General features: G+C 51.7%; 1 protein-coding gene across 2 annotated transcripts in view; it reads left to right on the top strand.

Annotated features, from left to right (window-relative positions):
* The window catches only part of NCSTN (nicastrin), a 15,465-nt gene extending 6,068 nt beyond the window's left edge, over nucleotides 1–9,397 (top strand). The window contains exons 4-17 of one of the 2 annotated variants that reach the window (XM_007459927.1): nucleotides 412–533; nucleotides 963–1,108; nucleotides 1,861–2,011; nucleotides 2,305–2,414; nucleotides 2,670–2,822; nucleotides 3,494–3,598; nucleotides 3,782–3,859; nucleotides 4,729–4,901; nucleotides 6,386–6,488; nucleotides 6,603–6,698; nucleotides 7,007–7,094; nucleotides 7,358–7,512; nucleotides 7,756–7,968; nucleotides 8,597–9,397. In XM_007459927.1, coding sequence (XP_007459989.1) covers nucleotides 412–533; nucleotides 963–1,108; nucleotides 1,861–2,011; nucleotides 2,305–2,414; nucleotides 2,670–2,822; nucleotides 3,494–3,598; nucleotides 3,782–3,859; nucleotides 4,729–4,901; nucleotides 6,386–6,488; nucleotides 6,603–6,698; nucleotides 7,007–7,094; nucleotides 7,358–7,512; nucleotides 7,756–7,968; nucleotides 8,597–8,719 — 1,816 coding nt within the window. In that variant the 3' untranslated portion in view covers nucleotides 8,720–9,397. The remainder of the gene's footprint in view (nucleotides 1–411; nucleotides 534–962; nucleotides 1,109–1,860; nucleotides 2,012–2,304; nucleotides 2,415–2,669; nucleotides 2,823–3,493; nucleotides 3,599–3,781; nucleotides 3,860–4,728; nucleotides 4,902–6,385; nucleotides 6,489–6,602; nucleotides 6,699–7,006; nucleotides 7,095–7,357; nucleotides 7,513–7,755; nucleotides 7,969–8,596) is intronic. The other variant, XM_007459928.1, reaches the window with a different exon arrangement.
* Nucleotides 9,398–11,364: the final 1,967 nt, after the last annotated feature.

The following is an 11,364-nucleotide window of genomic DNA, read 5'->3' as shown; positions in this document are numbered from 1 at the left end:
CTGAGGAAATGCATCCAGAGAGGGGAAGTGTCAGTGAACAGTCCTCACACTTGTGAGTGAAAACTTCCCTTGGCTGCCCTGGTCTGATCAGGGCACGGGGTGGAGTGATCCTCCGAAGAAAAGATGGGCCATTAAAAGGAATCGTCTCGGTGACCTTGTAAGTAGAGCTCTAGTTGAATACGGACCCCAGGAAGGAAGAAGGGGTGCACAGAGACAGGGTAGATGAGATTAAGCCCTGAGTTCAGATCAGGTCATGGTTCTCACTCAGAAGCTAAGAGACCGAAAAGACAAGAAATGAGTCGACAGTGTTGATTCCCCTAACTCCCCATTTGTTTCCATCCTAGGGGGCAGGATGTCGGGCTGCCTGATAACCTCCCTGCCTTCGTTCATGGCATTGTCACCCTATTCCAGGAATCTGATGGAGAAGCTGAAGGGGAGAACCAGCCGAATTGCTGGTCTTGCAGTGTCTTTGGCCAAGCCCAGTCCTGCCTCAGGCTTCTCTCCTAGTGTGCAGTGTCCCAATGATGGGTTTGGTAAGAGCCCCAAGGGATCAGGGGAGCCTGCTGTCACCCAAAGCTCATTGTTGCTTCATTCTCACATCTTGGAGGGCTTGGGAAGAGGTGTGCGTCTGTCTGTGTATAGTGTGAGCAACTGGCTCCCAAACAGAAGATTCGTTTCTTTGTCTTCACCACTCATCCCTTCTCTCTCCTGCTCACCTTTCTTCTGCTTACCTTCTATCCTCCCTTTTTGTCACATGCTCAGATCCCTAACTGCCCAGCTTAGGGCTCCCTGATACCAGTGTCTGTTTTACTGTAGGTGGTGATAGGTTGATACTTGCTTCTTTGAGTCACCTCCTCCTTCAGAACTCTTAGTCCCAATCCTATGATATCCTAGCCCTCCTTCCTTACCTGGTCCCTGAGTGCTTGGTGTCCCAACATCCTATCCCCTGTCCTCCCTTTCAGGTGTTTACTCCAACTCCTATGGGCCAGAGTTTGCTCACTGCAGAGAGATAGCATGGAACCCCCTGGGCGATGGCTTGGCTTATGAAGACTTCAGTTTCCCCATCTTCCTTCTTGAAGATGAAAATGAAACCAATGTCATTAAGCAGGTAATGACTCTGCCAGCTCCTAGCAATTCCATTTAGAAGGAGAATTATTTTTTAGACTCTTCTCCTGTTTAGAGTCTCATTCTACTAGTACACCTTCTGAAAGACAGTTGCTCCAGGAAGAGCCAAGAGGTTTATTTTTCTCACATTCCCCTCTCTCCTGAAATTATAGCATTAAATATAGCATTTAGACTGGAAGAAAACATAAAGAATATTTAATATGAGATAAGGTGTAGAGCCCTGATTAAGAACCCTTAGTGTGGTAAGAAATAGCATTGGACTAGAAATTGAGAGATTCAATTCAGTAATTTCTGAAATTCTTTTTAGCTCTAATGTTCTCTAATTCTAATCTAATGTTCTCTAGTTTTGATACATAGAGCAGTTAAGAGATTTGTCCAAAGTTACATGGTGGGTTGAGGTGCAAGCTGTCTTGAATTTCATTTTTCATCTCCCAATTTGGTGCTCTTTACAGCAAATCACATTAGGAACAGTAACTGAAGCTCCAAATTGGAGCAGGCCATTTGGTATAGGGTAATTTCATCTGCCCCACCTAAGTCATTGACTCTGTGCCCCTTGGCACCTCTTGGTGAGTTTTTCTCTTTGACCTTATAGCTCCTGTGGTTGTACCAGGACGACTATAGCTCAGGGACAGATGTGGGAATGGCTTAAGGATGGAGCTGGGCCCTCCTCCTTCTGGGAGGTATGGGATGGACTCCACAGCTCGCTGCCTCATCAGGGTTCATCTCCCCTTGTAGTGCTACCGCGATCACAACCTGAGTCAGAACGGCTCAGCGCCGGCCTTCCCACTGTGCGCCATGCAGCTCTTTTCACACATGCACGCCGTCATCAGCACCGTCACCTGCATGCGACGCAGCTTCATCCAGAGCTCCTTCAGCATCAACCCAGGTAGGACAGGTCCGAGGCGAGCTGGGTGCCCTGGGGTGGGGAGGAGGGGTCAGGCCAGGGAATGTGGGCAAGACCACTATCGGGACAGAGTGGGCACAGGTAGGGAGCACTGGGTGGGAGAAGTAGAAACAGTTCTCCACAATCGAGGCAGCTTGTCCCCGAAGTGGACGGTGGCAGAGAAACCAACGTGGAAGAGTGGAGACAGAAATGACTTACAGAGAGGTCTTCTGGGCCTTCTCTGTAGTTACCTTCACCCTTACCTGTTGATCTCTCACTGTCTGTGTCCTGCTCAGAAATCGTCTGTGACCCCCTGTCCGACTACAACGTATGGAGCATGCTTAAGCCTGTAAATACCTCTGAGACGTTGGAGCCCGATGACAAGGTTGTGGTGGCTGCCACCCGGGTGAGTGTTGGCGCCTGATCAGGGTGGGCAGGGCTGGCACAGAAAGGGCAGGCAGGCCTGTTTTGGGCATATCAGGTGTCTGAGTTGCTACAGTGGGGAGCCTCAGAGAGGGATCTGGGCTGTGGGACTCTGGGGTTCTAGCCATCGCCGCAGGACATGAATATTTTCTTGGCCAGAGCAAGAGAGGGGGACTGGGGCCTGCCCCAAATTTCCATTTTCAAAGTGTACCTCCCCTGCCTTGTCTGCCGTGCCCAGCTGGACAGTCGTTCCTTTTTCTGGAATGTGGCCCCAGGGGCTGAAAGTGCCGTTGCCTCCTTCGTCACTCAGCTGGCTGCAGCTGAAGCTCTGCAGAAGGCACCCGATGTGACCACCCTGCCCCGCAATGTCATGTTTGTCTTCTTCCAAGGGGTGAGGGCTCTTTGGCTGGGGTAGGATGGCTGGGAAGGAGCGGGTGGTAAAGATGGGAGTGGCTATTGTTTGGGGAAGATCTCAGCACTTGACTTAATTGTTATTCACCAGAGAGCTGCTGGATGTGTCTGTGTGTGTCTCCCTTTCAGATTCCCCCACTGTAGGAAGCCTTTGCACCCTGACCTGGAATTGGTACACTGCCAACTCCCTCACTCCCCCACGGATACGGTCTATTTGAGACATTCTTTTACGTTCTCTGGACCCTTTCCCTGCCACCTCCACCCAGGAGCCCTGAGGCTCCTGCCTCTCCCCACTGCCACCACAGACTGGCCCTAGGGTAAAGGAACAGCAGCGTGGCTCAGTCGGCGGAGGTGGGGGAGAAGCAAAAAGCAGACAGTTAACAGCTGATGTTTGCCTTGGGCCTCCACTTAGGCTGCTCTCCCCACGTCTGGGCTCGAGCAGTCCTGTGACACATACATGTGAGGCATAGCCACAGCTGGGAGCTGGGTTAGGGAGGAGGACAGAGTCACATGACTAAGCTGGACAGCAGTTGAGATGACACAGACAGTAACCTTTGTAACTACAGCTTTGATGATCTGGCCCCAAGGCACTGAGACTGCCCTAACACTTTGGAATCTCTGTTCCCTTTCCCACCCGTCTCCATCCCTCAGGAAACTTTTGACTACATTGGCAGCTCAAGAATGGTCTACGATATGGAAAATGGCAAGTTTCCTGTGCAGTTAGAGAACATTGACTCATTCGTGGAGCTGGGTCAGGTGTGCAGCATGTATCCTCCACCCCTTCCTTCCTACCTCCTAAAGCTTCACCTCTGCTGTTCTCTTGTACCCACTGCAGGTGCCACGACCTCTTCCCTTGACTTCTGATCCCACTCTTTTCTCCCCAGTATGGGCCAGAATGGGAGACTAATTATAAATGTTGCTTCTTCATCTTCCCCTCAGGTGGCCTTAAGAAATTCACTAGAGCTTTGGATGCACACAGACCCCATGTCTCAGAAGAATGAAACTGTACAGAACCAGGTAATCTGAGCATCCCTTCCCCTCACTTCCTGTTTCAACAGCTCAGAATATGGGCACCCTCTCACCCTGGCCCTATCCGCACCAGCCTCCAGGGCCTGTGAAACAGGACCTTAGGTTGGGTGTTGGCCAAAGGGTGAACACCCCAGCTGTTACAGCTCCCCGGGAAAAACCATGAGTTCAGCTCCTGTCACTGGTTCCCTGGGATGGATGGTCCTCTGATCATTCGGTGCCTAGTGAACTGTCACTGCCCATTAAGGACAGGGTGTGAGTAGCTCCTTTCTCTCCTGCTGCCCCAGGGACCCAGCTGTCCTGGCTGCCCTTCCTCATCCTGGCTGTGTAAGACTCCCTACCCAAACTGTCTTCCACTTTCGTCACTCCTTGTTCAGGACCCTCTCTCCCTCAAAATAGGTCTTTTTTTTCCCCTGAGGTCCTCTTCCTGCCATGCCAGCTTCAGTGTCATCCCTGCTCTGGCTTCTTACAGCCCTTACAGAGTGGACTACTGGTGTGGCATTCAGCATTGTTTTGTGTTATTTTTTGCTCCTCCAGTTCTACACAGCAAATAATAAGTAAAACGTCGGCTGAGGATAAGACAGTGTCCTGAGGACAGTGGGGTTTACCTGTAAATATGAAAAAAAAGAACCCACAGGCCTCTTACTTCTCTGTGCCATAACTTAAACAGGATGGTGGGAGCTGCAGGAAAATTCAGAGAGCCTCGATCCCAAAAGGCTTGAAGGATTTAGATCTAGGAGAATTTAGGGCTGCTCAACAGGTTGGGGACTTGAAGTAGAGAGTGTTTCAGGTCTAAGAGAGACCTCTTCCTGCTTCCTCTCCCCAGTGCATCCCATCAGCTAATGCCCCTCCTCCCCCAGGTGGAGGAGCTCCTGACCACCCTGGAGAAGAGCGGTGCTGGCGTCCCTACTGTAGTCCTCAGGAGGTTGAGTCGACCCCAGCCTCTCCCACCATCTTCTCTGCAGCGATTTCTTCGAGCTCAAAACATCTCTGGCGTTGTTCTTGCTGACCACTCTGCTGTCTTCCATAACCAGTAAGAGTCACCTAGCCTGCATCCTCTTTGTTCCCGAAGAGAATCTGTTCTGCAGCCAGAGGTCCATAGAGAGAAATGTCTCTGGGTCAAGAGAGATCACTGCTCGCCTCTGTCCCCACACGACCCTCACCAAAATCTCAGGTCAATCTGTTCTTTGCTCAGTGTCTTTTTCACATCTAACCTGGTCCCCGCGTTTGACTTCATCTTAGGATTCATCTAGGATTTCATCTTAGAAAACAGCCCTCACCCTGAGCCCTTTCCTAGCACAATCCTCATTTGTGGTTCCACCTCTCCAAAGCTCTCCAGGGGCCTGAGTTCCCCAGGGCTGCCAGCAGAGGGCATCATCTCAAACGTGTGCCGGAATGATGTTGGAGGTTCTTTGGCTGGAGCACAGAGAGCTGTCCCTGCTCTCTGTGACCTGCCCAAGGGTGCCTATGGCCCGCCCAAGGGTGCCACAGACGGTACTCATACTCTGTGAAATGTAACATGTTCTTGCCATGTGGTAAGTGTGGTTCAGTGTGGGTGTAAAAATGTCCCTACAGCTGAGGGGGCTCCAGCAATAACGGGTGAGGCCCTGTTAGTCACCTCTCTCCTGGTCCTAGGCACCTCTAAACTGCCCCTAACTTGAGGCCTAGGGTAACAGGGGACTTGATTCAGGCTGGATTGCTAAGCCCCCAGCCTCCCTTCCCTTCTCAAAACAGGCCAAGTGAGTTTCTGAATAAAAGTGCATAAGCTCTGGTTCTCCAGCCACCACCCAGTAGCACCTTCTCATTTATTTAGGGCGGTGACGGTTCTGATACATAGGGTCAGCTCTCTTCTCCAAACCTGTCTTCTGTATCACTTTGTGGTGAGGGGTGATTCATCATTTGAACATATGTTGGACTTGGCCGTGAGGCTGACTTGATTCTGTGGGGGGCAGGCATTCAGTGATGGTAGAGGCTGGGAGCACTCTCCTCTTAGCTTCTCTTCTAAGATCTGTCTCCTTGGGGCTTCCCAAGGAGCATCAGGGTGGTTTGACCCAGTGTAGTGTTACATATTTGTGGACAGACCTGTTCGTCCCCCTCTACTCCCAGCCACCTTCAGTATGAATGTACATTGAAACAATCATATGATTGCTCTGATAACGTATGGCAGGGTTCTCTTAGAGTCGTCTTAGCCACCCTCCTGTATCTCTGACGCAAATGACACGGAAGTGTCTCTGAAGTTTAAAGATTTCCCAGGAAGGAATGGTTCCTGCATTGTGATCTTATTTACCTCTTCTATCTTGTCGGTCAGACGAGTCTCTGTATTTAAGCACTCCCACACCCACTCCTACTTCGCCATTCTCTATACCTTCTTCAATATGGACTCCTGATTTTCTCTCTTCCCTCCTCCCTGTGTGAGGAAGAATGAGATCCCAAGTTCCTGCAGAAGGGACAGTTGAGGGAGGAAAGGGCAGGGCCCTGGCTGAGTGCAGCCAAAGCTCATGCTGGCTTTCCTGGCAGCTATTACCAGAGCATTTACGACGCTGCTGAGAACATTAATGTGACCTACCCTGAAGGGCAGAGCCCTGAAGAGGACCTGAACTTTGTGACAGACACTGCCAAGGTAGCACCCACCCGGGCTGGGAGGGAGCATGGGGAGCACAGTGCAGACGGCTAGCATGTTAGTGTTGGAGGTCAGAGAACCTGGGCCATTCAGCCACCTCCTCACCTACTACAGGCTCTGGCAGGTGTGGCCACGGTGCTGGGACGTGCACTGTACCAGCTCGCAGGAGGAACCAACTTCAGCCACACCATTCAGGCCGATCCCCAAACGGTAAGAGCAAGTGGGCCCTGGCTCCTTTCTGTCTCTGTTTACACAGCAGGCTACCCCATACTTTATCCTGGTCCCTTGCCTAGTTTCCCAAACCTTGGCATTCAGCGGCCCTGGATGTGCAGGTGAGGATCACTGATGCCCCAGAGAGCTCTTGGGTGAGCCTCATCTGCATCCTGTGACCAGCCACCGTCTCCCCAACCCCAGTGTCTGGCCAGTCTGGTTCCTACCCCATGACTAGATCTCCACTAATAATTCTTTCCTTGGGCTCCAAGTCACAGGGGCCTCTCTTCTCCCTGTCCCAATCCTAGGTTACCCGCCTGCTCTATGGGTTCCTGGTTAGAGCCAACAATTCGTGGTTCCAGTCTATCCTCAGGCCGGACCTAAGGTCCTACTTGGGTAAGCACCTGGTGTGCAATGGGACCCTTAACAAAGAGAAGGGATAGAGAAAAAGTCATCATTTTCATTTAATCTTTCCTTTCTCCTTTTTCCTATTTTCTTTCACCCCGTTTTCCTTTCTTCCTCCTGATATTTGTTGGATCCTTTTCTCTTAACTTTCTCTTCTCTGGCTCCTGCCTGTCCCTGGGCTCTTCCTATCCCTGCCCATCTGCACCCCACCTTCCACCCACCAAATCCTCCCTTCCCTTGTGGTCTCCGGTCAGGTGACGGGCCTCTTCAGCATTACATCGCCGTCTCCAGCCCCACCAACACCACTTACGTTGTACAGTATGCCTTGGCAAATTTGACTGGCAAGGTGATCGACCTTACCCGAGAGCAGTGCCAGGATCCGAGTAAAGTCCCCACTGAAAACAAGGATGTGAGTGGTAGTGGACATTGGAGGCGCCCCAAGGGTCCCCTTCCCTTGGGAAAGTTGGTGGATCTCCTAGGCCCAATTGGACCCAAGAGATTGGGATGGAGAGGTGGAGGGATGCAGCCCTTTGAACTTGAGAGTTGAAGAGGCAGTAGCCTGGGTAAAAACGGACCATCTAGAGGGTAAAGGGAGTGAGAGAGAGAGGATAGATCCTGTCAGCCTGTTTGCTGTGGCCTGTCTCCTGTGCAGCTGTACGAGTACGCTTGGGTTCAGGGCCCTTTGAATTCCAAGGAGACAGACCGGCTTCCCCGGTGTGTGCGTTCCACGGCACGACTCGCCAGGGCCTTGTCCCCTGCCTTCGAATTGAAGCAGTGGGGCTCTACTGAATACTCTACGTGGACTGAGAGCCGCTGGAAAGACATCCGCGCCCGGATATTTCTGATAGCCAGCAAAGAGCTGGAGGTGAGACACGGGTTGGGGAGGGTGGGGCGTGGGGGAGGTGGCAGAGGTCTATTTGACCTCTTTTTATTGCCTCTTGTCTCTTACCCCCTTCCATCTCCCATTTGCCCCAGATTTGCCACAAAAACCTGCTGCAAATCTGTCCCTGGTCAGCCAGCATGCGCCATTAGGAAGCTTGTCTTCACTGATAGTTTACGTATGTGTTCATTCTGGACATATGTTCCCATGGAGACCCAAAGAGATATGCCTTCCCCTGTGGACTCTATGTAGCCCTTCCGCAGCTCCACTCCCATCCGGTATGTCCACGAGCCATCGCTAGGACGAGTCAATCTAATAACTTATTGAGCACCTGTCACAAGTGAGTCAGTCACGTAATTGGCCACAAGAGAATCAAAGTCGTGGGCCCTACCTTTTGGATGCTTAAAATCTAAGTAAAAAAGGCAGAAGCAAGGACAGAGGTACTTTACTCCTCTTTTCAAATGGGGAGACGTTGCCTATGATTGCTCAGTACTTGGTGCTTGGAGCCAGCTCTGGAATTCCAGTGCCCTGGCTCCCAGCCCCAAGCAGTTATCCACAACTACACTGAGTTCTGAGAGCACCTTTCTCCTTCCCTGCCCACCCCCTCCTGCAGTTTATCACCCTGATGGTGGGCTTCGGCGTCCTCGTCTTCTCTCTTGTCGTCACCTACTGCATCAATGCCAAAGCCGATGTCCTTTTCATTGCTCCCCGGGAACCAGGATCTGTGTCTTACTGAAGAGGACCCCAGCTTTTCCTGCCAGCTCTGCAGTTCATTTCCTAGATCATCTATCCCACTGGGACATAAACCACTAGTTTGTCACTGGAACCTCTCTGGGCCTGGCTCGGACTGACATTAACATAAAGTGGAACTGCCCAAAAGAGACAGTGAGAGAAAAACGAGTTACCTGCCGCCCCCATCTTCCCCTTCCCATCTCCCCTTCCCCATGTCTTCTTCCTCACCAAATCCTGCCAAATCCTGGGATGACAAATAGAAGCTTCTTGCTCCTGTTTTGACTCCTAGCTACCTACCCTAACTTTCCCTTCTTCAGGATCCCTCTTCTCTTTCCGTCCCACCTTATACCTCCTGCTCCCCGCCCCTCGCCCCCTTCCTGACCAGGAAGGACATGAAGGGGTGAATGCCAGGAACAAACTGCAAGGAAGCCCTGAGGAGGACAGGAGCCATCTGTGGGCTGAGCTTCCTGTCTCCCTCCTGCTGTCCTGTCTCAAGGCCCTTAGATGGCACATCAGGGTGGGTGTGCTGCTGGGTGGGTATCCCACCTCCAGCCCACAGTGCTCAGTTGTAATTTTTATTAAGCTGTAATATCTATTTTTGTTTTCTTTTTTTCCTTTTGTGTGTGTATGTGTATGTGTATACAAATATATAAATAACGAGTCTCAAAACAGACTCTCCCACGTGTCCTGTACCATTACCTGTTATTCTTTCTGAATATGAAGAATGTATTCCATGTATTCCCCTTGTTCAGTGATCCCAGATTGGAGTCGTGGAATCGTAACCTCACATGCTCTCTTCTGAGTCCCCAGAGAGCCCGAGTAGTAAGGCTCTGTCAAAAACAGTGGAAGTTCTGGCAGAAGGGTTCCTTGTGGAGCCCTGGAATCCTGGTTTCCCTCTACAAGAGTGACATTAGCACGGTTTCTTCCCACTTTGTATTCGATAGACATTTCTTTCCTTATCTGAGGCCCGGGCTGTGGTCCAGAGTTGAAGGGCATACAGCAGCCTTGACCCTTGAGTAGCTCACATTTGGGCTAAAGGGAGAAACATACACTCACAACTAGGTGTAGTAAATGGAGAAATTGCAGCTTCTCCAGAGTGCTTTGGTAGCACATGGAGGGGTTCAGGGCAGTGGGGGTGGCATTTGGAAAGGCTGCAGAGAGGAGGAGGCACTTGGGTGGTGATTTAGAGCTCACCAGGTGTGGAAGCACAGAGCCAAGAAAAGGCATGGCTCACGCTTGAGAATGGTAGGTTGTTCAGTGTTCCCGAGCCGTAAGGATCCGCAGGCAGGCTGGGGCCAGGTCACAAAGGCCCTTGGGTGGCACGCTAAGTGGTTTGTGCTGTCAGTGGGCATTTTGTAGACCAAAACGGGTAGTTTTGGACCCTTCTAGAAAGGGAATCTCTGCTCTTTGGAGATACTCTGATTCCCTGGGTCTTCACAGAGGCAGAATTCTGGAGGATAGCAGAACTGTTAGATGATGGGCAGGGGCTGAGTCAGCTGAGGGGGGACGCAAACCGGTAGGAGTGGCGCCTGAAGCCAGCCTTCTCCGCTTGCTGCTGGCCAAGGGCCTGTCTGCAACGTGCCTGAAGACAGCAGAGGTGGAAAAGAACTGGCCATTTTTAGAGTCCCAAGCACTCCTTAGTTTCCTGATTAGACTACCTTTTCAAATCCTGCTGAGAGGACGTGAATTTTCTCGAGGTTTCTCTCCAAGTTCCCTCAGGGGGCATGTTTGGGGTTCTGGGATGTGGAAATATACCCTGCTGCTTCCCCTCCACCACACCCCTCCCAGTTTGAGCTGGAGAAGCTGTGCACTGTGCTGGCGGGAGTTGAGCACAGCTGCCACCATCGCCTGGGCCCACTCCATGCCTCCCTCGGCCAACAGGTCTCCCAGTGGACAGAGCGCTAAGCTCCCTCATCCTGCTGGCAGCTTCTGGAAGCGAGGAAGTGGCTGAGAACCAGTGAGAGGGCTGAACAGGGAAGCAGAGGGTTAGGCAAAATCAGTGGGTAGGGTGGGCAAGAGAAGGGTACAAGATGTAGGGTTTTCTGTCCTCCGGTCTCCTCCTAGGGAGGAATTTTCAGCACCAGCTTGTCTTCCGCCTTCCATGCTACCCCTACCTCCCCCTCCCCCCCAAAAAGAAATTACAAAACCAAAAAACATGTCTCCTGAGGAGACCAGGCTCCATGGAAGGGGCAATAGACCCCCAGATGACCCATTGGGGCCCTCTTCCAGAGACCACAGTCTAACTCCTCCCCACCCACCTCCTGTGTCCTGGAGACCGCATGCGATTGGCTAGCAGCATCTTAGGGCCACAGACTTAACTCGTTAGCCTCCCTCTTCCTGCTTGCTCCAGGCCCTGCTTACCTCTGTGCCGCCTTCTGAAATTTGTCATTTTCCAGCTCCTCCCTTGCCCACAGGGCTTCCCTCCCTCCCTAATCCTACCCACTGCTAGTTCTCACGGCACCTTCTCTTCCACCCAACCCACGTGGACTGTTGAATAACAGACCACCCTGCTCCAGGACCCAGTCTGTCCTGTCTTTACCTCTTGTGACACCTGGTCCCTCGAGACTAGCACCGAAGGCTTTCCTATTAGCTGGTTTCTCTTTTCCCAGCTTCTCTGAGCAAAGGGTTTACTCTTTTCTGTCTCCCACA

Source organism: Lipotes vexillifer, unplaced genomic scaffold (genome assembly GCF_000442215.2).
Source record: "Lipotes vexillifer unplaced genomic scaffold, Lipotes_vexillifer_v1.1 scaffold2036, whole genome shotgun sequence".
NCBI lineage: Eukaryota > Metazoa > Chordata > Mammalia > Artiodactyla > Lipotidae > Lipotes > Lipotes vexillifer.
The sequence above is the reverse complement of the archived record's forward strand: the minus strand, read 5'-3'. Positions and strand labels throughout refer to the sequence as shown.